At 39.1% G+C, this 26,158-nt stretch overlaps 1 protein-coding gene across 4 annotated transcripts in view; it reads left to right on the top strand.

Annotated features, from left to right (window-relative positions):
* Positions 1 to 4,649: 4,649 nt before the first annotated feature.
* Positions 4,650 to 26,158, top strand: part of LOC139759046 (sushi domain-containing protein 4-like) — a 130,366-nt gene continuing 108,857 nt past the window's right edge. The window contains exons 1-3 of one of the 4 annotated variants that reach the window (XM_071680966.1): positions 4,650 to 4,755; positions 7,806 to 7,928; positions 21,841 to 22,029. In XM_071680966.1, coding sequence (XP_071537067.1) covers positions 7,823 to 7,928; positions 21,841 to 22,029 — 295 coding nt within the window. In that variant the 5' untranslated portion in view covers positions 4,650 to 4,755; positions 7,806 to 7,822. Of the gene's footprint in view, positions 4,839 to 7,805; positions 7,929 to 21,840; positions 22,030 to 26,158 lie in introns of all 4 variants that reach the window. The other 3 variants (XM_071680957.1, XM_071680982.1, XM_071680974.1) reach the window with 3 other exon arrangements.

Here is a 26,158-nt window from a genome sequence, read left to right as displayed (position 1 = left end):
CGTGCGCTTATACTCCCATAGTTGCTAATCTCTTTGTGATGATATATCAAAATAACTAGTCTGATCAGTCGTTATAAGGCGCCGGATGCTATAATAATGTTCACATAAAATCACCCAAAGCACAAAGTGCACGAATGACACCAAACTTCTTCTTGTCCATAGATTAAGAAGTCTGACGTAATACTTATGTATCAAGAAAAAAAATGAATTTGATGACTGTTTTACTCATATGATCCCAGGATGGTTAGCGAATGAGTGATAGCTCTGAGTTCTTATATATCTCGGTAAGATGATTTTGCATTAGGTTGTTATGTCCGAGATTAGACCAAACCTCGCACTTAAAGCGTTATCTTTCACAAGCTAAGACCCAGATAACCTCTGATAGCCTTGATCCATGTGCAAGATTACATAATTCACTTTGAGGAACGCATGGCTCTGTTGCTTCATAGACACCTCTTAACAACTGTACACTGATTTTATGTGGATTTATACGATGAGACATTAAATAGCTCATACCTATAGTTGTAGATCTTACCATTTACTTACTGATCATATCTTCAGATGACCTCGGTTAACGCGTTCTCTGTACCACTTCACCGTAATTACATTATAACCCTGGATTGTAACTCTTGGTGATTCTCTCTCTCTCTCTCTCTCTCTCTCTCTCTCTCTCTCTCTCTCTCTCTCTCTCTCTCTCTCTCTCTCTCTCTCTCGATCTGTGGACTATATATTACAACACTAGGTTGTATAAACTCTTGATGATCTCCCTCTATATCTCTGGACTAATGACCAATTAAAAACGATCAACGAAAAGTTATTTCACTGTTAAATAATCTCAGATCAACTGTATATGATGATTTAGATGTAATGACTTTCAGATGCTTGGTGTTCATAGAAATAAATACCCTTGTCTTACACGGCAAATACACATTACACTGTTTATCTGTAAACTTAAGTAAGACACACAGTGACTGATTAAGAAAAAGTCAACATTGACATGAAGAGATCTTGAGCCAGCAGCACTTGCCACATGCGCGACAACTTCAACGATATTTACGATGTTGCACAATGAATTTTACTGAGAATAATGAACCTCAAACGCTACAAAAGAAATTTACGTAAATGTGGAATGTATTTCTTTGCCTCATGTGAGTCATTAAGGTTGACTAAAATCACAGCTACTTGGTCCCATTAGTATCTCTATACACTTGTTTTCATACTTCTTTGCCGTGTCAGCGAAGTGCGGCAGCAACAGACTAAGAAAATGTCTCATTAACTCACGTCCATTGTCTGTCTGTCATGCTTAGTGCACCGAAACCATAGACCCCTAATCACAGCCAGGACCCACGGATCTTTCCATGGTTTCCCATGGCTGCTGCTTCATATACCTTAGTTCAGTCCATTGACAGTCCGTTAGTAATAGTGATAATAGACGTTTAACCTAATCTCTCTCTCTCTCTCTCTCTCTCTCTCTCTCTCTCTCTCTCTCTCTCTCTCTCTCTCTCTCTCTCTCTCTCTCTCTCAGTAAAATGATGAACAGAGAAGACAAAAAAAACGCAGGGTCCCCAAAACAAAAAAACAAAAAAACGCACAAAAGATAACTAAGATTCGAACTATCACAGGCACGTAGACTTGTGAAGAGAATTCTAGATAAGAATGAACATGAAAAAAAAAGAAGCTGAGAACACATTGATGAATCCACATTATCCGGTCCAGGAAATAAATGGAGTGCTAATGAGAACACTTACCTCGAGACAAAAACATTGTTGATGAAGCTGCCCAATACGTACCTAAATAGCAATTCTGAATACAGCTGTATTTTATGCACATCATCAAAGGAAGGTGAAATGAACATGCTAGAAATAATACAAAAACATTCCACGTGAAAAATTGGGAATAATACATCTTAATTAGCCATGAGAAGTTGAAATAGCTTGAATCAACAGTCCTTTAGAGATGATAATGTACGGTAATGTACAAGTACAGGAATATAACAAGGGGAAATCCCTTACTGTATAATAAGATTAGCGCAACAAAAGACACAAACTCAGACAATCTGGGGAAAGAAGATAGATACGCCTTTTGGTGTTTGTCGTATCACATCATGATGTGAAGTCATTGCCATGATGCCAGAGTGGATTAGTGAGTCAAATAAGTTTGCAAAGGACCTTGACAAGTGGTGTGAAGATATTAGCTTTAGACATAAGACGTAGGTGTTCTGTGTGTGTGTGTGGGGGGGGGGGGTCTCGCATAACATGAATTTAATGACGGCAATAATAAGGTCTGTCGACCAGCAGCGTGGCATCCAGTAAGGAAAGTATTCGGAATAGTAAAACCAAGGAAGAAATACTTAGAATAAAGTAGGAGAGGAGAAAACAGGAAAAAACGCCTGATTATCAAATCTGGCGCTAGTATCTTCCTATATCCGTTGTCAGGGTCACTAGTTCTGGCTTATTATGTAGACCGGGCGAACGTGTCTTACTACATCCGGCGTCAGTGTCTTACTAGATTTAGCCCCAGTGTCTGAATATATCTAGCTTCTTAACAGATCTGGTTGCTGTCTCTCACTAGTTCTGGCGCCAGTGTCTAACTAGATCTAGTGTCACTGTCTTCATAAATCTGGCGCCAGTGTCTTATTATGAGAAAGAGATGTAATAAAGATCAAATACAAATTAGAGAAGGTAAATATGGGTGATGTTTTGCAGCCAGCGCGTTTGTACGAATATCCTAACACAGGACTGCTCAGCCATAAGATGTATTGGAGAAAACTCCAATGATTCCCTTACAATTAAGCCACAGACTATGATGAGAATCAACGATGGTTTATTTAGAATCAAGGCACAAACACCTCAGGGTCTGAATGCAATTACAGCATTGGAAATGTAGGAATTAATGAAGATTGTGAATACTCATAACCCTCAGACAATTTCTGTTTTAGAATATCATTCTTTCAAGGAATGAATTCACTTGCAACACTGCATTGTATAACGTGTTTTACATCCCATAAGAATACCAGCCATATGCACGGGGTTATCATATGTTTTCAGTACAACAGGATAACGTCCCTCAGATATATCGGAGAATTTGAATACAGAGGATACAACTTCACACGAAATCTTAAAGCTGAATGGAGTATGTTCACTCCAGTTCTTAGGGTTTAGCAGTCGGAGTGAAGTACCTTTGTGTACAGGACCTTATCTTTTAAGTTGGAGACCACCGGTTCATTGCTTTACAGTAACAGCGTTTCCAGTATGAACATCGACTTCATCACGCTAATAAATTCGTTATAGTTGATAGAACTCTATTCCACCTGCAACAAACACACTAACGGATCTTACAATAGGTTCTTTTAAAACTTTCTCATTTTATTCTACAAGGCTAAGTTAGATTAGGCTCTAGTAGGTTGTTGGAGTAAGCTCATTAATAGATTATTGGATTTGGCTCATTGATCGCCTAGGATTGTGATGACCTTTCTCGCAGTTGTTTTACAAAAGAAGCAGATTGTGATTGCCTATATCTTAATGTCTCTCAGTCGTTTTTTCCAGAAGAAACAGTACCAACTCAAAAAGCGCAGTTAGCTTTCTTCAAAGTGATCGCTATAGGCTGACTAGACTTATACTAATTAATACGAATTCACATCTGATTTGCGTCAATTATGATGTTAGGATCATCGTGCCCTTCTAGTAAACAGAATTCATTTACCCACACCCTCATATTAGAGATTCGGTCCTATAATTGTGCCCATGGCCCATGATAGATTGCTTAAAATAGAACTTTATTAGTAAAGAGGAGAGAGAGAGAGCTTTCGTATCTTATAAATCCAACCAAGGTAGGCTCAAATCAGCTATTTTGACAAGTTAGCAAGATGGAATAATCATATGCCATTTATACAAATAATATTTAAGATTCTGCGTGATTCAGTCCAACAAATAATCAAGAGGCTTTGGGATTTTAATATATAATCAACATCAGAACACCACGATTCACTGAAATCCAGTCATTTTGTCCCACATTTTCTGGCTGATTTATTGATTCATATGATATAATTGTCGAACAAGGCATACATTACGAGTATTATCGTACAAATGGCTCTCTCTATTTGTCAATTGGTGATTCGTTTAGCGTGCTGCACAATAATTTCTTCTCTTAATTTGTCTAATAAAGATTTGTTTAACTTTTGATAATACATATTCTCTCTAGATATATACATTTTTTAATCATACGTTGTAGGTGTCCATTAAAGAGTTGATATTACTTTAAAAGAACAGTGCTATCTTGCAATGATTGAGGCTTTTGTTTGTAAATACAAATGCTTTCGAAATGAGTAAATCAGTGGAGAATTAAAGTAACTATCAAGTAAGATTTATAATAAACCCGAAATATGACTAAAATTTTAACTCTTTATACATATATTTTCAATAATATACGCAAATCTTATGTTGAGATGTAATTCTATGGTGCTCGAACGAATATTTAGGTATACCATCTTTTGTTACTTCGTGTATATTTCAGTGTTCACTCATGAGTTTGAAAGCCGTGGAAAATCATTTTCTATGTAAACTTTATTGCTATAATATTCCATAAATTTTTTGCATTATGCACGAAAGATTTGTTGTACATGTATATTTCTGAAAAATCCATATTATAGCAGACGATGTCAGGCAGGCGACATTGATGTCCTAAATGTAAACAAAAGTTTTTGACTGTGTTCAACCATGGACAAATTCAGGCTAAGCGCGTCATAATAGCAATAGGGTTTGTATCAAGTCCTTTTGATACATGGTACACGATCATGAGATCTTGTCTTTTTAGAGAAAAGTGCAGAAGTTCTTGTTAAGGTATGTTTTAGATTGACGATCTGATGAATGGCTGTAATTGTGTTTTGCTAACTATATCTAGTCGGTCGTGTATATCGATCATATTCTTTCTTTTTCTGTTAGGATGCGGTATTAACGATTTGTTATAACATCACTTCTAATTAGAAGATCTTTTGTGGTATATCTGGCTGGAATAGCTTTTAGAATCAACTGTGTGCCTTGCACACTTTTACATAGTTTGGTAGAATACCAGGTTAGCCCCGCCGTTTTGTCAACATTGGAATGTGAATGATATTGGGTAAACTACTAGATTATCACTGTGTCGCTATTTCTTACTAGGAATGGAAAAATGGTATCATCGCATTTCTTACATGTTGTAAAGTAGGTAAAATTCCATCATTGCAGTGTAACTGGCGTATGGTTTTAGAAATAATGCGTATCGGTGGACCCGTTAAACTTTAAGTAAAAGTGATTTATATTGATACTGTATAATTTGGTGTATTGTTTTTATCTTTCATCGACAAATAACTGTTTGTGGAAAAGGCTATGAAGATCAGGGGAAATGTGGTGCTTACCAACAGAGCCAGTCAAAGCATTAAATAACTTTTTCTATTACCGAAGAGTTGGAGCAGGAAGATATTAATGTTGATGTAATGAACTGCAGGGGACTGTATGGAATGTTTGTATGTTGGAAGGTTGGGTAGCCCTGCTACTGCCATTTATCATTTACAGTATGTGATGGTTGGCATGATGCATGTATATGAATTCTGCTCCTTGGGTGGTTAGGTGAGCTGTTTGGAAATAGTTTATCATAGCTTATCATTGTTCTTAATTAGAAATACAGGAAAAGAATAACGTGAATGGCATTGCTGCATTATTTACATTTATACAGGGAATAAGTGATTTAAAACATTATTCATTGGTGAAGACCGTATATAGTTCGCAGGTTGTTGAAATATAAGGAATGTGTAGAGTAAAATAATTCTTGAAACAATGTTTCACAAACCTAAAAGATGTAACCTAACCTTACTTCACTCTTAAGAAAGAGAAATGTCATTACATAGGATATACATGTTAGGATGTAAGAATATAGTTAAACTACCAAAAGTAGGAAAAGCATGAAGTTTGTCAGTTCGTTTGATATGAAGCATTTTCAATGAACTGTCTACTAGATAGCTGATTGATTATTGTTTTCTGCACCCATAAGTGGAAATTTTGGCTCAGACATCATAACAGCAAGTTTTTCAGTGTGACCTTTTCTCCTTGTAACTGCCATATTGCTACATATTTCTAAGTATCTTTGTGTAACCCTTGGGCTGCAACATGACTTTACACTGATTCACTTAACAGCCTGCAGCTTGTCAGCGAATTGGCAGTAATTTTAGCAGCAGTGTTTTAAATTCTCTCTTATTTCACATCTTTTGTGCTCATGTATATTAAGTATTCTATGAATGAGGATGTACTAATGCCAGTTTTTTGTCTAGATCAACCAAGTAGAGTCATGATGGTAAACAATCACCTTACCTGATATTGTATAGCATGAATAGTGTACCATAATGTATGTGGCATTGTATACAAGGGCCTGAACATCACTTGGAGCTTTAGTTTTTATTTTACTGTAATTAGTAAGTGGAGAAGGGTGTGAAGCTGTAGGAAAATATGAGATTGAAATTGATAAAAGTAATTGAAACATCTGTAGGAATCAAAGAACCTTTGCAAACCATAATGACTTCCCCTAGTAGACAATGTTTACCATATTTTGGATGTAATTGGAAAAATATGAGAGAGTCATATCTCATGGTATAAGCAGTTGCTCTGCATTTTGTGAATTTACATAGACATAATGATAGATTTCATCATCAACCATGGTACCAGCACAATCTCTTACAAATGTGGGCTCATGGAGCAGATGAGAATTACGTTGGTATGTTTCAAGTGTAGCATCTAAACTTAAGGGGTTAATCTTGGCTACTATAGGAAATTAGGCAAGATATTCATAGGATCTCTTAGTTCATAGAATTGTTTCAGCTTCTTTTACATTGAACATCTCTACCATATTTTCTTCCCATAATAGCCTTTTAATAATTTATGTACAAAGTCAGATTTTATTGATGAACCCATTTGGTCATGTGTCTTCAAGGAACAGACATGGATAACCTTGGTATATTTGGACTATAAAGTTGAAATCTAAGGTAAATATAGGCAGCCAGGGAAAGGTAGATGAGTTTGTTATAGTTTCTTTGTTTTCCTGAATGTGATTCACAAACATTTACTGTCTAACCACATATTTCCATAAGCTTCATTGCCCTCCCAAGTGGTAACTGATTCATCATTGTAGATTACAAATCAGTGCTTCAGATTATTTCCTGCTGCTCATATTCTCTTCCCTGGATCCTGCACTACTGTTGAGAAACAAAATCAGTCAGATCCCAAATTTTGTACGGTGACAGAGCTTAAATGGCACTTTACTCATAATCTGTTGCATGATCATCCATGTGAGTGGCACTCTGCTAATCAACTGACTCTTTCTTTTATGGACTAGTAATTTGTTTGTCTGCTTTCTCTATATTTTTTAAAGTAACATTCATCATAATCTGATTATCATTCTACTGTGGACAGCAACAATATTGATGTATTGGGTAGATTTCATAGGATTGTTTTTTGATATTTTATCTCTAAAGATAAGGCAAGGTTTACTACATTATTACTTCATGTATGTGTTCACACAGTGAATTTTAGGGAAGTATGACTTCTGATGCAAAGTGTGTTTATTCATTTCAGATAGGCATGAAAAAAGAAGGATTTTGCAAGTGAAAGTATGGCAATAATTGAGTAACTTTTTTGAAATTTTGCAGCAAGCCTTTAGTTTCAGATTCACTTTATTTTCATCCGGGTGACAGTATGGTACTTGAATGTCAGCTTGGATGTCAACATTGAGAATGATAAAACATTATTTCTATGATCATCAGCGGTATTTTTCCCATAAAGACAGTTCTAGAGGCAAGATGAGGCAACCAAGGCAGGAGATGCTGGTGTGTGGGCTGATGGTGCTTATGATGTTCACTTTGGACAAGTGCAGAGCCATCATGATAGCTTCCAGTTTGCCCATAGGTAAGTACTCTTTGACAAATTTTATTAGCACTATTATAGCAGTCAAAGGAATTCACAAGAACGGACCATTGGATCGTTTTAAGGCTGTTTGTGGAAACAATAAGTAACATAGAAAAGCAAATGGATTTGTATGTAGCATTTATGGATCTGGAGAAGGCATATGATAGAGTTGATAGAGATGCTCTGTGGAAGGTAGTAAGAATATATGGTGTGGGAGGCAAGTTGTTAGAAGCAGTGAAAAGTTTTTATCGAGGATGTAAGGCATGTGTACGTGTAGGAAGAGAGGAAAGTGATTGGTTCTCAGTGAATGTAGGTTTGCGGCAGGGGTGTGTGATGTCTCCATGGTTGTTTAATTTGTTTATGGATGGGGTTGTTAGGGAGGTGAATGCAAGAGTTTTAGAAAGAGGGGCAAGTATGAAGTCTGTTGGGGATGAGAGAGCTTGGGAAGTGAGTCAGTTGTTGTTCGCTGATGATACAGCGCTGGTGGCTGATTCATGTGAGAAACTGCAGAAGCTGGTGACTGAGTTTGGTAAAGTGGGTGAAAGAAGAAAGTTAAGAGTAAATGTGAATAAGAGCAAGGTTATTAGGTACAGTAGGGTTGAGGGTCAAGTCAATTGGGAGGTGAGTTTGAATGGAGAAAAACTGGAGGAAGTGAAGTGTTTTAGATATCTGGGAGTGGATCTGGCAGCGGATGGAACCATGGAAGCGGAAGTGGATCATAGGGTGGGGGAGGGGGCGAAAATTCTGGGAGCCTTGAAGAATGTGTGGAAGTCGAGAACATTATCTTGGAAAGCAAAAATGGGTATGTTTGAAGGAATAGTGGTTCCAACAATGTTGTATGGTTGCGAGGCATGGGCTATGGATAGAGTTGTGCGCAGGAGGATGGATGTGCTGGAAATGAGATGTTTGAGGACAATGTGTGGTGTGAGGTGGTTTGATCGAGTAAGTAACATAAGGGTAAGAGAGATGTGTGGAAATAAAAAGAGCGTGGTTGAGAGAGCAGAAGAGGGTGTTTTGAAATGGTTCGGGCACATGGAGAGAATGAGTGAGGAAAGATTGACCAAGAGAATTTATGTGTCGGAGGTGGAGGGAACGAGGAGAAGAGGGAGACCAAATTGGAGGTGGAAAGATGGAGTGAAAAAGATTTTGTGTGATCGGGGCCTGAACATGGAGGAGGGTGAAAGGAGGGTAAGGAATAGAGTGAATTGGAGCGATGTGGTATACCGGGGTTGACGTGCTGTCAGTGGATTGAATCAAGGCATGTGAAGCGTCTGGGGTAAACCATGGAAAGCTGTGTAGGTATGTATATTTGCGTGTGTGGACGTATGTATATACATGTGTATGGGGGTGGGTTGGGCCATTTCTTTCGTCTGTTTCCTTGCGCTACCTCGCAAACGTGGGAGACAGCGACAAAGCAAAAAAAAAAAAAAAAAAAAAAAGATGTTAATGTGGGAAGAGAAGAAAAGCAAACAGATGATGTAAGGAGAAATACCTATAAACTTTATAAGTAACTAAAGAGGCACAATTTGTGTTATTTGTGAATTTGGAACAAAGTATTTTAAGAACATTCATCAGTGTATCAGGTTCATTGTTTGGTTATTTTAGTTTAAGGCATCATAACTGCTAAGGGCATTAAGGCTGTCAAAGTTAGATTATAACCAAACTTGAAAATGTGAACACATTCTTCAGTTGTTAAAAATTATTTTAATCCCAATACATTCACTGAGTGTATGGCCCTGACTCTTCATATCTGTGGTGTTGCTTTCAGCAGTTCTAACTGGTAGATTATTCCATATGTTAATATGTTAATAAAGAAAAAGTACTTTGCCTAGTTTTATGTAAAATCATTTGCCCACAAGTTTTATCCCCTACTGTGAGTGAAATCAGACATATTTAAACTCAAATAGCTGCTTAGATAAAGAATATCAAAGGCTTTAATAATTTCAAAGACCATTATTAAATCTATTCATAACTTCTCTTTTCAAGGCAATATTATTCAAAGTCATCCAGCCATCTGTTATAGGCTTTGTTTCTTGGTTTGGAAATTAGTTGGTGCCCTGCCAGTTTGCTGTATTTCTTCCATCTGTCTTCTTCAAGTTGGGTAGCGAAAACTGAGCACTGTACCATATTCAAAATTGGGGTGCACCAGTGAATTGTAAAAAGTGGAGAATAGTTTCTTAGATTTTAATTCAAATGTCTTTCCCTGTGAGCCCAAGAATTTTGTTCACCTTTTTTACTGCATCTGTGCATGCTAACTAAGCTGTACTTCATCAGAGAATGTTACATCAAGGTCTTTTTCCTTTCACCTTTTGTAGTTCAACAAAATTTATACTATACCCCTCATTCTTGTTTTTATTGATGTATAAAAGTTTGGACTTATTGATATCAAAACAAATATGCCATGCGTGATCCCAGTTCCATAGCTTATCTATTTTAGGTAGCTGCAGTTAACATATGATTTCTGTTGCAGCTGTATTTCCCAACTTTGTATCATCTACAAATTTTGTTAAGCTGTGCATAGCCTTGAAGCTCCAAGAGCCTCTGGAGAAGGGAGCTTAGGGTAATATAAAAAGGTTAAGAGGAAGGTGAATGGGTTGAAAAAGGTGCAAATTAGAGTTAGGGTCAGCATGTATCAGTAAACTTTAGGGAAAATAAGATGTTGTGGAAGGAGATGATAATGTGCGAAAGAGAAGAGAACAAATGAATACATCGGTGAAGGAGGCATAAGTGGATTGAATATTTTGAAGGATTGTTGAATGTGTTTGACGATAAAGTGGCAGATGTAGGGTGTTCTTGGCTTAGGTGGTATGTGTAGTGAGAGTGTCTTGGAGGGTGGTTTTGTAAAGAGAGAAGAGGTGGGGAAAGCTTTCTAAGATGAAATGCAGCAAGAAGGCTGGAGTGGATGGTATTGCTGTTGACTTTATTAAGAAAGGGGGTGACTTATTTTTTGGTTGGTAACAATAATCAGTGTATGTATGGATCATGGCGAGGTGCCTGAGGATTGGCGGAATGCATGTATTGTGCCATTGTGTAAGGCAAGGTGAGTGTTCAAACTACAGAGGTATAAGTTTGTTGAGTGTACCTGGTTGGCAGAATGCATGTATTGTGCCATTGTATAAAGGCAAGGTGAATGTTCAAACTACAGAGGTATAAGTTTGTTGAGGATACCTGGTTAGTTGTATAGGAGAGTATTATTTGAGAGGGTAAAATCATGTACAGAGCATCAGATTGGTATGGAGCAGTGTCGTTTTATAAGTGGTAGAGGATGTGTAGATCAGTTGTTTGCTTTAAAGAATGTGTGTGAGAAATATTTAGAAATACAGATGGTTTTGTATGTGGCAATTATGGATCTGGAGAAGGCTTATCGTGAGGTTGATAGAGATGCTTCGTGGAAGGTCTTAAGAATATATGGTGTAAAGCTGCTAGAATCCTGACTTTGTATTATGGGTTTAAGGCTTGTGTATGACAAGAGTAAATGGTTGCAAGTGAATGCTGATCTGCAGCTGGGGTGTGTGATGTCACCATGGTTGTTCAATTTGAGGGCATGGGAAGTGAGTCAGTTGTTGTTTGCTGATGATGCAGCACTGGTGGCAGATTCGAGTGAGAAACTGCTGAAGTTGGTGGCTGAGTTTGGAAGAGTATGTGAAAGGAGAAAGTTAAGTGTGAATGAGTATAAAAACAAGGTCATTAGGCTCAGGAGGGACAATTTAGTTGAGATGTGAGTTTAAATGGAGAAAAATTAGAGGAAGTGAAGCATTCTAGATACCTGGAAGTGGATGTGGCAGCAAATGGAACCATAGAAGCACACATGAGTCATGGGGGGGGGGGATTCTGAGAACACAGAAAAATGTGTAGAAAGAGAGAACAATATCTGGGAGGGAAAAAGTGGGTATGTTAGAAGGAACAGTAATTCCAACAATATTATATGGATGTAAGGCATGGGCTATAGATAAGATTGTGCAGAGGAGGGTGGATGTGTTGGAAATGAAATGCTTTGGGACTATATGTGGTGTGAGGTGGTTTGATCAAGTAAGTAATGTAAGGGTAAGACAGATATGTGGTAATAAAGAGAGTGTGGTTTGTATGAGTTTACAAGAAAAAGACAGACAACAGGAGGCTTGATTGGCTCATGTCTGGATTGTCTGGTAAGAAAAAAAGGAGTTTAGCATGACAAGAGAATGTAATTCTGCTCAACAGATTTTTAAGTTATAGAGATTTTTAAGTTATCACTGACTCCCTACTGCTACACATTAGCCTTCTACTGTCCCCATTACCACTCTCGTTTATACAGTATATTCCTGGTGTTTTTCTCAGATTATACTTGAATTTATAGAATATTTGTCTTTAGAAACAACTTTTGAAGGTATTTATAGTCTTAGCATTCACTATGTCTGATGTTACCTATAGAAAAAGAAGCTTTTTTCTACATCTATACTACATCTTTTAGCTTTTGAGTTTTATGTCAAGGTAATTGTATTTTCTTGTATTTTTTGTAAAGGTGTTCATGATTTATTTTATCAAAGTTCAGAATTTTGAACACTTGGATTAGGTCACTGTGAAGTCTGCATTTTTAAGGGAGAAGAGATCTAATCATTTTACCCTCTCTTCATATTCCAGATTTTTACGGGAGAGGGTCAATTTTATCATTCTTCTTTGTACTTGCTCTAATTTTTTCTCATCTTTTATTTAGTTTGGAGACCAAAACTGGACTGCATATTTAGGATGTAGTCTTACTAGAGAATTTTAAAGTAAGAGAATCGTTTCTGGTGTCTTGTAATCTATGTTCATGGCTATGAAACCTAACATTTGGCTGCCTTATTTACTTACTGCTTGACACTGTTTAGTGTACTTCAGATTGTTGCTAATGACAACTCCAAGGTCCTTTTCTTCATATACTTTAGTTAGACAGTTTCCATATAATTTGTAGTTTTAACATATATTCTTGTCTCCATAGTGCATAACTTTACACTTGTCTTCATTAAGCTTCATATGTCATGTCTTACCTTTCTTCTCGTAAGTTAGAACATCTTTGAATCATTTCACAGTCCCACCCGTTTACAGCTCTACCTCCTAGTTTAGTGTCGGCAGCAAATTTGGAGATCTTAGATATGAGACCAAGTTCTAGGTTATTAATGTATATTATGGAAAGAATGGGGCCTAGGACCAACCCCTGTGGTACACCACTCGTTATGTCTTACCAATGTGAGGACTCGCCATTTAATACTACACGCTGCTTTCTTCTGGTAAGTCAGTCTCTGATCCATGTACTTCACCGATTCCCTGTGCTTAGAGGTTATGTAAAAGTCTTTTGTGAGGTACTTTATTGAAATCCTTTTGGAAATCTAGATATACTACATCAGACAGTACTTTTTCATCCCAGTGTTGATACATAACATTAAAAAATTCCAGCAAATTTGTCAGGCAGGATCTTCTATTGCCGAAACCGTGTTGATTTTCTGATAGAATTTTGTGATCTTCAAGAAACATGACAATTTTTTATACATTTATTGTCGCTGTCTCCCACATTAACTAGGTAGTGCAAGGAAACAGACAAAAGAATGGCCCAACCCACCCACTTACACATGTATATACATACATGTCCACACACGCATATATACATACCTATACATTTCAATGTATGCTTACATATACATACACAGACATATACATGTATACACATGTACATATTCATACATGTTGCCTTCATCCATTCCTGCCGCCACCCCACCACACATGAAATGGAACCCCACTTCCCCTGCATGTGTGCAAGGTAGTGCTAGGAAAAGACAACAAAGGCCACATTCGTTCACACTCAGTCTCTAGCTGTCTTGTGTAATGCACCGAAATCACAACTCCCTTTCCACATCCAGGCCCCACAAAACTTTCCATGGTTTACCTAAGACACTTCACATGCCCTGGTTCAATCCATTGACAGCATGTCGACCCCGGTATACTACATCGTTCCAATTCACTCTATTCCTTGCACGCCTTTCACCCTCCTGTATGTTCAGGCCCCGATCACTCAAAATCCTTTTCACTCCATCCTTCCACCTCCAATTTAGTCTTCCACTTCTCATTCCCTCCACCTCTGACACACATATCATCTTTGTCAATCTTTCCTCACTCATTCTCTCCATGTGACCAAACCATTTCAATACACCCTCTTCTGCTCTATCAACCGCACTCTTTTTATTACCACACATCTCTCTTACCCTTTCATTACTTATTTGATCAAACCACCTCACACCACATATTGTTCTCAAACATCTCATTTCCAACACATCCACTCCCCTCAGCTTAACTATATCTATAACCCATGCCTCACAACCATATAACATTGTTGGAGCCACTATTCCTTCAAACATACCCACTTTTGCTCTCTGAGATAACGTTCTATCTTTCCACTCATCCTTCACTGCCCTCAGAACCTTCACTCCCTTTCCCAGCCTGTGACTCCCTTCCATTTCCATGGTTCCATCTGCTGTCATATCTACTCACAGATATCTAAAACACTTCACTTCCTCCGGTTTTTCTCCATTCAAACTTTTTTTTTTTTTTTTTTTTTTTTTTGCTTTGTCGCTGTCTCCCGTGTTTGCGAGGTAGCGCAAGGAAACAGACGAAAGAAATGGCCCAACCCACCCCCATACACATGTATATACATACGTCCACACACGCAAATATACATACCTACACAGCTTTCCATGGTTTACCCCAGACGCTTCACATGCCCTGATTCAATCCACTAACAGCACGTCAACCCCGGTATACCACATCGCTCCAATTCACTCTATTCCTTGCCCTCCTTTCACCCTCCTGCCATGTTCAGGCCCCGATCACACAAAATCTTTTTCACTCCATCTTTCCACCTCCAATTTGGTCTCCCTCTTCTCCTCGTTCCCTCCACCTCCGACACATATATCCTCTTGGTCAATCTTTCCTCACTCATTCTCTCCATGTGCCCGAACCATTTCAAAACACCCTCTTCTGCTCTCTCAACCACGCTCTTTTTATTTCCACACATCTCTCTTACCCTTACGTTACTTACTCGATCAAACCACCTCACACCACACATTGTCCTCAAACATCTCATTTCCAGCACATCCATCCTCCTGCGCACCACTCTATCCATAGCCCACGCCTCGCAACCATACAACATTGTTGGAACCACTATTCCTTCAAACATACCCATTTTTGCTTTCCGAGATAATGTTCTCGACTTCCACACATTCTTCAAGGCTCCCAGAATTTTCGCCCCCTCCCTCATCCTATGATCCACTTCCACTTCCATGGTTCCATCCGCTGCCAGATCCACTCCCAGATATCTAAAACACTTTACTTCCTCCAGTTTTTCTCCATTCAAACTCACCTCCCAATTGACTTGACCCTCAACCCTACTGTACCTAATAACCTTGCTCTTATTCACATTTACTCTTAACTTTCTTCTTTCACCCACTTTACCAAGCTCAGTCACCAGCTTCTGCAGTTTCTCACATGAATCAGCCACCAGCGCTGTATCATCAGCGAACAACAACTGACTCACTTCTCAAGCTCTCTCATCCCCAACAGACTTCATACTTGCCCCTTTTTCCAAAACTCTTGCATTCACCTCCCTAACAACCCCATCCATAAACAAATTAAACAACCATGGAGACATCACACACCCCTGCCGCAAACCTACATTCACTGAGAACCAATCACTATCCTCTCTTCCTACACGTACACATGCCTTACATCCTCGATAAAAACTTTTCACTGCTTCTAACAACTTGCCTCCCACACCATATATTCTTAATACCTTCCACAGAGCATCTCTATCAACTCTTTCAGATGCCCTCTCCAGATCCATAAATGCTACATACAAATCCATTTGCTTTTCTAAGTATTTCTCACATACATTCTTCAAAGCAAACACCTGATCCACACATCCTCTACCACTTCTGAAACCACACTGCTCTTCCCCAATCTGATGCTCTGTACATGCCTTCACCCTCTCAATCAATACCCTCCCATATAATTTACCAGGAATACTCAACAAACTTATACCTCTGTAATTTGAGCACTCACTCTTATCCCCTTTGCCTTTGTACAATGGCACTATGCACGCATTCCGCCAATCCTCAGGCACCTCACCATGAGTCATACATACATTAAATAACCTTACCAACCAGTCAACAATACAGTCACCCCCTTTTTTAATAAATTCCACTGCAATACCATCCAAACCTGCTGCCTTGCCGGCTTTCATCTTCCGCAAAGCTTTTACTACCTCTTCTCTGTTTACCAAATCATTTTCCCTAACCCTCTCACTTTGCACACCACCTCGACCAAAACACCCTATATCTGCCACTCTATCATCAAACACATTCAACAAACCTTCAAAATACTCACTCCATCTCCTTTTCACATCACCATTACCATTCAAACTTACCTCCCAATTTACTTTTCCCTCAACCCTACTGTACCTAATAACCTTGCTCTTATTCACATATACTCTCAGCTTTCTTCTTTCACAAACTTTACCAAACTCAGTCACCAACTTCTGCAGTTTCTCACCCAAATCAGCCTCCAGCGCTGTATCATCAGCAAACAACAAATGACTCACTTCCCAAGCCCTCTCATCCACAGCAGACTGCATAATTACCCCTCTCTCTGAAACTCTTGCATTCACCTCCCTAACAACCCCATCCTTAAACAAATTAAACAACCATGGAGACATCACACACCCCTGCTGCAAAGCAGCATTCACTGGGAACCAGTCACTTTCCTCTCTTTCTTCTTGTACACATGCCTTACATCCTCGATAAAAACTTTCACTGCTTCTAACAACTAACCTCCCACACCATATACTCTTAATGCCTCCCACAGAGCATCTCTATCAGCTCTATCATATGCCTTCTCCAGATCCATAAATGCTACATACAAATCCATCTGTTTTTCTAAGTATTTCTCACATACATTCTTCAAAGCATGCACTTGATCCACGCATCCTCTTCCACTTCTGAAACCACACTGCTCCTCCCCAATCTGATGCTCTGTACATGCCTTCACCCTCTCAATCAATACCCTCCCATATGATTTCCCAGGAATACTCAACAAACTTATACCTCTGTAATTTGAACACTCACCTGTATCCCCTTTGCCTTTATACATTGGCACTATGCATGCATTCCTCCAATCCTCAAGCACTTCACCATGAACCATACATACATTGAATATTCTCACCAGCCAGTCAGTAACACAGTCACCCCCTTTTTTAATAGATTCCACTGCAGTACCATCCAAACCCGCCGCCTTGCCAGCTTTCATCTTCCGCAAAACTTTCACTACCTCTTCTCTGTATACCAAACCATTCTCCCTGACCCTCTCGCTTCGCACACCACCTTGACCAAAACACCCTATATCTGCCACTCTGTCATCAAACACATTCAACAAACCTTCAAAATACTCCCTCTATCTCCCTCTCACTTCACCACTACTTGTTATTACCTCCCAATTATTACTTCTTTGGAGTAAGGTTTATGTATGAAAATATTCATTTTCTTTTCATACTTGAATACCATTTCCAGTGTTAGCAAGGTAGTGTCAGGAATGGATGAAGAAAGGCCTCATCTACTCACTTCCATTCTCTAGCTGATATATGTAATGCACCAAAGCTACAGCTCCCTATTCACATCCAAGCCCCACATGGTTTGCCCTGGATACTTCACATGCCCTGGGTTTGTCCATTCACAACACATCAACCTCAGCTTACCACAACATTCCAATTCACTCTATTGCGTGAACACTTTTTACGCTCCTGCATTTTAGGCCCCGATTGTTGAAAATCTTTTTCACTCCACCCTTCCATCTCCAGTCTTATCTCCTTGTTCCCTAATTTTGTGACACATTCATCTCTGTCAACCTTTCCTCACTCATTCTCTAAATATGTGCTACCTCGCTAACACAGGAGACAGCGATAAAGTATAATAAATGAATAAATAATACTGATTATGATAATGATAATGATAATGATAAAGAAGAAAGCTGAGAGTAAATGTGAATTAGAGCAAGGTTATTAGGTACAGTAGGGTTGAGGGACAAGTCAATTGGGAGATAAGGCTTGTCTCCTCGTTCCCTAATTTTATGACACTTACATCTCTGTCAACCTTTCCTCGCTCATTCTCTAAATATGCGCTACCTTGCTAACACAGGAGACAGCGATAAAGTGTAATGAATAAATAAATAATAATGATAATTATTTTGATAATAATAATGATAATAAAAAAGAAACCTGAGAGTAAATGTGAATTAGAGCAAGATTATTAGGTACAGTAGGGTTGAGGGACAAGTAAATTGGGAGGTAAGTTTGAATGGGGAGAGACTGGAGGAAGTGAAGTGTTTTAGATATCTGGGAGTGGATCTGGCATCGGGTGGAACTATGGAAGTGGAAGTAAGTCACAGGGTGGGGGAGGGGGCAAAAGTTTTGGGAGCGTTGAAAAATGTGTGGAAAGCAAGAACATCATCTCGGAAAGCAAAAATGGGTATGTTTGTAGGAATAGCGGTTCCATCAATGTTATATGGTTGCAAGGTGTGGGCTATAGATAGGGTTGTGCCAAGGAGGGTAGATGTGTTGGAAATGAGATGTTTGAGATGTTTGAGGACAATATGTGGTGTGAGGTGGTTTGATCGAGTAAGTAATGAAAGGGTAAGAGAGATGTGTGATAATAAAAAGAGTGTGGTTGAGAGAGCAGAAGAGGGTGTATTGAAATGGTTTGGTCACATGTAGAGAATGAGTGAGGAAAGATTGACAAAGAGGATATATGTGTCAGAGGTGGAAGGAATGAGGAGAAGAGGGAGACCAATTGGAGGTGGAAGGATGGAGTGAAAAAGATTTTGAGCGCTCAGGGCCTGAACATACAGGAGGGTGAAAGGCGCGCAAGGAATAGAGTGAATTAGAACGATGTGGTATACTGGGGTCGACATGCTGTCATTGGATTGAACCAGGACATGTGAAGTGTCTGGAGTAAACCATGAAAAGTTTTGTGGGGCCTGGATGTGGAAAGGGAGCTGTGGTTTCAGTGCATTATACATGACAGCGAGAGACTGAGTGTGAACAAATGTGGCCATTGTTGTCTTTTCCTTGCGCTACCTCGCATGCGTGCAGGGGGAGGGGGTGTCATTTCATGTGTGGCGGGATGGCGACAGGAATGAATAAAGGCAGCAAGTATGAATTATGTACATGAGTATATATGTATATGTCTGTGTATGTGTATGTATATATATGTTGAAATGTATAGGTATGTATATGTGCGTGTGTGGACATGTATGTATATACATGTGTATGTGGATGGGTTGGGCCATTCTTTCATTTGTTTCCTTGCATTACCGGGAGACAGCAACAAAGTATAATAAATAAGAAAAATATGATAATGATAATAATAATGATAATGATGATAATGATAATAATAATAATAATGATAATGATAATAATAATAATGCATTTGTATGTAGCATTTATGGATCTGGAGAAGGCATATGATAGAGTTGATAGAGATGCTCTGTGGAAGGTATTAAGAATATATGGTGTGGGAGGCAAGTTATTAGAAGCAGTGAAAAGTTTTTATCGAGGATGTAAGGCATGTGTACATGTAGGAAGAGAGGAAAGTGATTGGTTCTCAGTGAATGTAGGTTTGCGGCAGGGGTGTGTGATGTCTCCATGGTTGTTTAATTTGTTTATGGATGGGGTTGTTAGGGAGGTGAATGCAAGAGTTTTGGAAAGAGGGGCAAGTATGAAGTCTGTTGGGGATGAGAGAGCTTGGGAAGTGAGTCAGTTGTTGTTCGCTGATGATACAGCGCTGGTGGCTGATTCATGTGAGAAACTGCAGAAGCTGGTGACTAAGTTGGGTAAAGTGTGTGAAAGAAGAAAGTTAAGAGTAAATGTGAATAAGAGCAAGGTTATTAGGTACAGTGGAGTTGAGGGTCAAGTCAATTGGGAGGTAAGTTTGAATGGAGAAAAACTGGAGGAAGTAAAGTGTTTTAGATATCTCTGGAAGGTACTAAGAATATATTGTGTGGGAGGCAAGTTGTTAGAAGCAGTGAAAAGTTTTTATCGAGGATGTAAGGCATGTGTACGTGTGGGAAGAGAGGAAAGTGATTGGTTCTCAGTGAGTGTAGGTTTGCGGGAGGGGTATTATGTCTCCATGGTTGTTTAATTTGTTTATGGATGGGGTTGTTAGGGAGGTGAATGCAAGAGTTTTGGAAAGAGGGGCAAGAATGCAGTCTGTTGGGGATGAGAGAGCTTGGGAAGTGAGTCAGTTGTTGTTCGCTGATGATACAGCGCTGGTGGCTGATTCATGTGAGAAACTGCAGAAGCTGGTGACTGAGTTTGATAAATTGTGTGAAAGACGAAAGTTAAGAGTAAATGTGAATAAGAGCAAGGTTATTAGATACAGTAGGGTTGAGGGCCAAGTCAATTGGGAGGTAAGTTTGAATGGAGAAAAACTGGAGGAAGTAAAGTGTTTTAGATATCTGTGAGTGGATCTGGCAGCAGATGGAACCATGGAAGCTGAAGTAAATCATAGGGTGGGGGAGGGGGCGAAAATCCTGGGATCCTTGAAGAATGTGTGGAAGTCGAGAACATTATCTCGGAAAGCAAAAATATTTTGGCTATGTTTGAAGGAATAGTGGTTCCAACAATGTTGTATGGTTGTGAGGCATGGGCTATGGATAGAGTTGTGCGCAGGAGGGTGGATGTGCTGGAAATGAGATGTTTGAGGACAATATGTGGTGTGAGGTGGTTTGATCGAGTAAGTAATGTAAGGGTAAGAGAGATGTGTGGAAATAAAAAGAGCGTGGTTGAGAGAGCAGAAGAGGGTGTTTTGAAATGGTTTGGTCACATGGAGAGAATGAGTGAGGAAAGATTGACCAAGAGGATATATGTGTCAGAGGTGGAGGGAACAAGGAGAAGTGGGAAACCAAATTGGAGGTTGAAAGATGGAGTGAAAAAGATTTTTTGTGATCGGGGCCTGAACATGGAGGAGGGTGAAAGGCGGGCAAGGAATAGAGTGAATTGGATTGATATGGTATACCGAGGTCGACGTGCTGTCATTGGATTGAATCAAGGCATGTGAAGCATCTGGGGTAAACCATGGAAAGTTGTGTGGGGCCTGGATGTGGAAAGGGAGCTGTGGTTTTGGGCATTATTGCATAACAGCTGGAGACTGAGTGGGAGCGAATGGGGCCTTTGTTGTCTTTTCCTGGCGCTGCCTCGCGCACATGAGGGGGGAGGGGGATGTTATTCCGTGTGTGGCGGGGTGGCGATGGGGTGAGTAGGGGCAGACAGTGTGAATTGTGTGCATGTGTGTATATGTGTGTGTCTGTGTGTGTGTATATGTGTGTATGTTGGGATGTGTGGGTGTGTATGTTTGCGTGTGTGGACGTGTGTGTGTATGTTTGTGGGGTGGGTTGGGCCATTTCTTTCGTCTGTTTCCTTGCGCTACCTCGCAGGTGCAGGAGACAGTGACAAAGCAAAATAAATAAATAAATAATGATAATAATAATGATGATAATGATAATGATGATAATGATAATAATAATAATAATAATGATAATGATGATAATAATGATAATGATAATGGTAATAATGATAAGCAATATATCAAGAGCCTCTGCAAACACTGCACTAGACTGGCCCTCTGCCAGTGACCTGTTAAGGGTGAGGCATTAAAGGCGAAGAAGTGGCACTGGAGTTCACTATTTATGGAGAGACTATTGCCGTGGCCATCCCTTTGAGGGAGCTCCTGAAGGGAACAGGCATCAAAGATATAGAGATAGATAAATAGAATATGTCATGATGGTAAAAATTTCATTATTTTTAGATTTATACATTTAACATTTTCATATTTTTCCTTAATTGTAAGAATATTTTCTCCAGACAAATGTGACCCTCCTCCTATTTTGAATGGTGAAGTGATTCCTTTCAAAACCTCCTATGATATTGGTGTTGGTGTGAAGTTTCGGTGCCCCAGTGGCCACATACCTCAAGGGGAACACCATCTTCACTGTAGCAGTGGAGGAACTTGGACTACAACCTCTAGTTTCTCTTCTATCCCAAAATGTGAAGGTGATTTTTAGATTCTTTCATATCTTCACTCTCCATGTATTTGTAATAATGCTTACTTGCAATTAGTATTTGCCTGAAGAGCTCAAAATGATCTCTCCTACAAGTTTTTCATTCTTAATTTTTCCTTTCATTCATGGTGGCCATATTAGTGGCACGTTTTTGTTCATATCATGTCATCTGCTATTAAAGATAAATCTGTACCATTAGTTAACATCTTATATTAGTAGAATGTCATACCCTATAATACCATAAACTTATTGGACATGACTGTATCCACCACTCTGGTTTGGAAGCCCCACATAATTAGTGTTACACAGAGTGCTTTCCAAAATTTGGCAGTATTAGATAGGTGCCGTAATTGTATTTCTTATGAAAAATGGAGTGTGGCTGTTAGGCATAGTGGCCAGTGACAATCCTGTTTGCGGATGATACTGCATTGTTTTTTGAGAGTGAAGAGGAGTTACAGAAGGTTTTAAGTGTGTTTTATGATATGTGTGAGCATAGGCAATTGAAGGTAAATGTGAGTTAAAGTGAAGTAGTGGTGTTAAAAAAGAAACAGAGTGAAAGTATAGATTTAATGAAACCCCATAAAGTAAAAGAAGAAAGGGAACTAATCTGTGTTTTGAATAAGGGGAAAGAATGACTGGAAGAGGTGAGATAACTTAGGTATTTGATAAGCATCTTGGGTAAGTTTTGTTGAGAGGCAAGGAGAGATAAGGGAGAGAGCAGTACAGGGTAGAAAAGTCACTGGGTCCCTTAATAGAATAATGAAGAAAGGTTTAAGAGACAGCTTAATCCTCCCGACCCTGACCTATGCAGCAGAATCATGAGACATGGGATGAGGTCAAGAATTGGGACTGTGGAAATGAGCCATTTGCAAGGAGCATGTAGTATGACTAGACGGAATGAAGAAATGAGGGGTTTATGTGAGATGTGGCATGGTAGGGAATGCAAGGGGAATGAATTGTGGACTGGTAGGGTGTGTGAAACATAATACATTGAGGTGATTTGGGACTGTGGAAAGAATGCAGGATGGAGAGTTCACAAGGAGAGTATGGTAGTACAATAAAAGGGGTTAGTGTGAGAGCAAGACCCCCTTTGACATAGGGAAAGAAAGTGGAAGGGTAATGGAGGTTGAGATAAGGTGTTAGAATGCATAGAATGGTGTATGTGTGAGAGGCATGTAGGGACAGGGATAAGTGGAGACTCTTTTGCCAGGGCCACCTCTTGTGATTGGAGTTCCCAGAGGGAACGGGCATCAGAGATATAATCAGCTAGGTAGGTCGCTGCTATTTGATATGTTCAGGGTTTTTATTCACCCAAGTATGGAGTACTGCTCACACATCTGGGATGGCTCATCCTACGACTCTCTGTTTACTAGAGAGGAATCCAAAGCCTTCCATCTCATTAATTCTTCCAATGTCATCTCTTCACCTTCCCTTTTCTGTATGCTGAGATATTGCTGCTCTTTCTCTATTCTGTAGATACTATTTTGGTCATTGTTCTCATGAGTTGTATGCATATGTCCTCAACTCAGGGTTTGGACCCTAAGCACACTTGGCTTCAGTTTCCCACAGTTTCAGTATGGAGTGTGGCCACTAGAAGATTGGCTGGCTCTCATGATACTTCCTTCTTCCCTCAAACAGCTAAGCTGTGGAATTCTCTTTCTTCTTTAGTCTTTCCCTTTTCATATGACCTGTTTTCCTGTAAGAGTCAGGTCTACAGAGCCTTTTGCTGAAACTGTTCTGCCAAAGCTGTTCTTTTCGTTTTTCCATTGTCTTATCACAATTTGCCAGGGACCAAGTGGGTGCTTTAAATTCTGTATGATATCCACTTTCTGCTTGTCAGTATCAACAATGCATGACCAGATAGGCTTTAATCTTCCTTGAGGAAAGTTTGCCTGCTTGCTGACCATTTTTCTCTGTACTTGGATATTGCTGAGAATTTTTAATTTCAAATTTGTAAGTCATTCAACTTCCTTTTCTCTGTCTTGAGTTGAACATGATATTTTGTCTGTCCTTGATCATTTGTGGTAAACAGGCTCATAAGCTCCATCAAGAGGAGCAGCTAAACCTCAGATGCTCAGCAGAGTAGCATCACAGTAATAAAAGGGAATAATCCAGTTGTAATTGAAAAGGTTAATGACTCCTTAGATATTTGTTTCATATATTTGACTATGGTAGGCTCCTAAATCACAATGACAGACGCTGTGTTTCTGCCAGTTAGTCACACTACACAGCTGTCTAAGGCAGATGCTGCAAAATTCTGCTGTTATGTGATATTTTGACACTGAAGATAGTTTCAGGAAAAACCTATTGTTCCTCCAAGATTTTGAGTGTCCCTGTCATACATTGCCTCAGCAGTCTGGTCTAGAGGTATTCTTCCAAAGGTATCATGGGTGCTCATATGAACAGAGAAACTTCTAACATTTGCCTAGATGTGAAATGATGATGTCCTCTGGTAGCCTTGTCTTTTGAGAATGATACATTAAGCATAGTTTTCCTTACCATAAGCAGAACATCTGGGATCAGTTGCCATGCAGAATGTAAACGAAAAGCCCAATTTCCTTCCCTGGAGGCTCAAATTATAGCAAGCTTATTAGGATGGTGTCGTTTGATCCATGGCTGAAACTGCTTCCAAGAGATTTGTAGAATTTTTTCAAACATTTTGCTGCAGTGATGGGATTCTTTGCAGATACTTCAGCATCTGTTGCTAGATCACAAAGACCTCCATCACTGAATTGTTTACCAATAAATAATAGAAAATTGCAGATGGTGTGGAACACACCCATCTCAGAACAATATGATTAATATTTCCAAGTACCTTCATACAACTTCAGCTGTCTTTGCATAGAAGGCCTAATCAGAAGCTTTGCTAATCTCTGGAATATATAGGGCTTTCAGTGTCTGATGTATTGTCTTCATTTACATTGCTGGAACATTATAGGCAAATAACAAAAAGTGTCTTCATTAACTAGTTTTTGATCTTTTATTAGAATATCAAAGCCAGTCTGTGAACTTACTTTCTGATGAGCTGCATTACTTTGCTGTATGATATCCCATTCATTGTTTCTGTGTTTTGTCTGAGTGGCTTCTACATTCTCTACATCAGTGATAGGAAGATTTGGGATTGCTGGAGGACTTCTGTCACCACAGTTGTAGTTGGGTAATACATGAAACTGAAGTGGGTGAGGATCTTCTGATACTCTTCTGCAGTTCTGTTTGGTAACAGTATTAGATGTTACAAACATGCAAATATTGTTGATCAGTGTTGGAGAAGAACTGTGACAGTAGAATTCTAGCTTTGTCCTCAGTGGACTGAACAGGCATTTTCACATTATCTTTGTGTTGGTAGAAATTTTGTAACATGTCAGTTTAAGGCTCTTTTCATGCTCATCAGAAGAAAATCCTAATTTGTTGTGTTATGTGATTTACACATTGAGAAAGTGACATGAATTCTATCTGTTTGCCATAGCCATTATCATTTATTTCTTTCTTCTTTCTTTCATATCCCCAGGGATAGGGGAGAAACTTCATGAAATTATAAAGCTACTCAAATAGGATAGCCAGTAAGCTTTTTGGCATTTGTAAAACATCCTCAGTAAATGATATAAAGATGTTATGGTGTCATTTTGTGGTAACAGTCACCTTGTCTGGACTAAGGACTCAGGGTTATGCCCAGAATGTTTATATTATAGCTTGATGGAATTGTAATGTTTTGAAATTTAACAGGGAAATAAGTGAGACCTCAAGAGATGTGGGTAAAAATCAGTTTTGCATGATTGAATTTATCCAAGTTACTGCTTCCCCATTGTGAGATGTTGCACATGTCCATGTTAAGAGAGGAGACATGATCACCATGAGAAAGGGAAGTGGTATTAGGAAGAGGATAGGAAAGTGAATTGAAGTATGAAGAGTGGACTCATAATTCATGAGCATAAGAATATTTGGGGAGAGAGGTTGAAGGGATATGATCATTTATGGAGAGAAGAGAGTAGATGATAAGATAGAACCTTAAGGGATGCCTGTGGGTATGCTTTTTTTTAATACTCCCAGGGAACAATCGTATGAGCATCCATTTATATACCTGTCCATTCCTTCTTTCATCTTTGTCCTTTTTATATTTTTCA

This window comes from Panulirus ornatus, chromosome 2, assembly GCF_036320965.1.
Source record: "Panulirus ornatus isolate Po-2019 chromosome 2, ASM3632096v1, whole genome shotgun sequence".
Lineage (NCBI taxonomy): Eukaryota > Metazoa > Arthropoda > Malacostraca > Decapoda > Palinuridae > Panulirus > Panulirus ornatus.
This window is presented reverse-complemented; position numbering and strand designations above follow the sequence as displayed.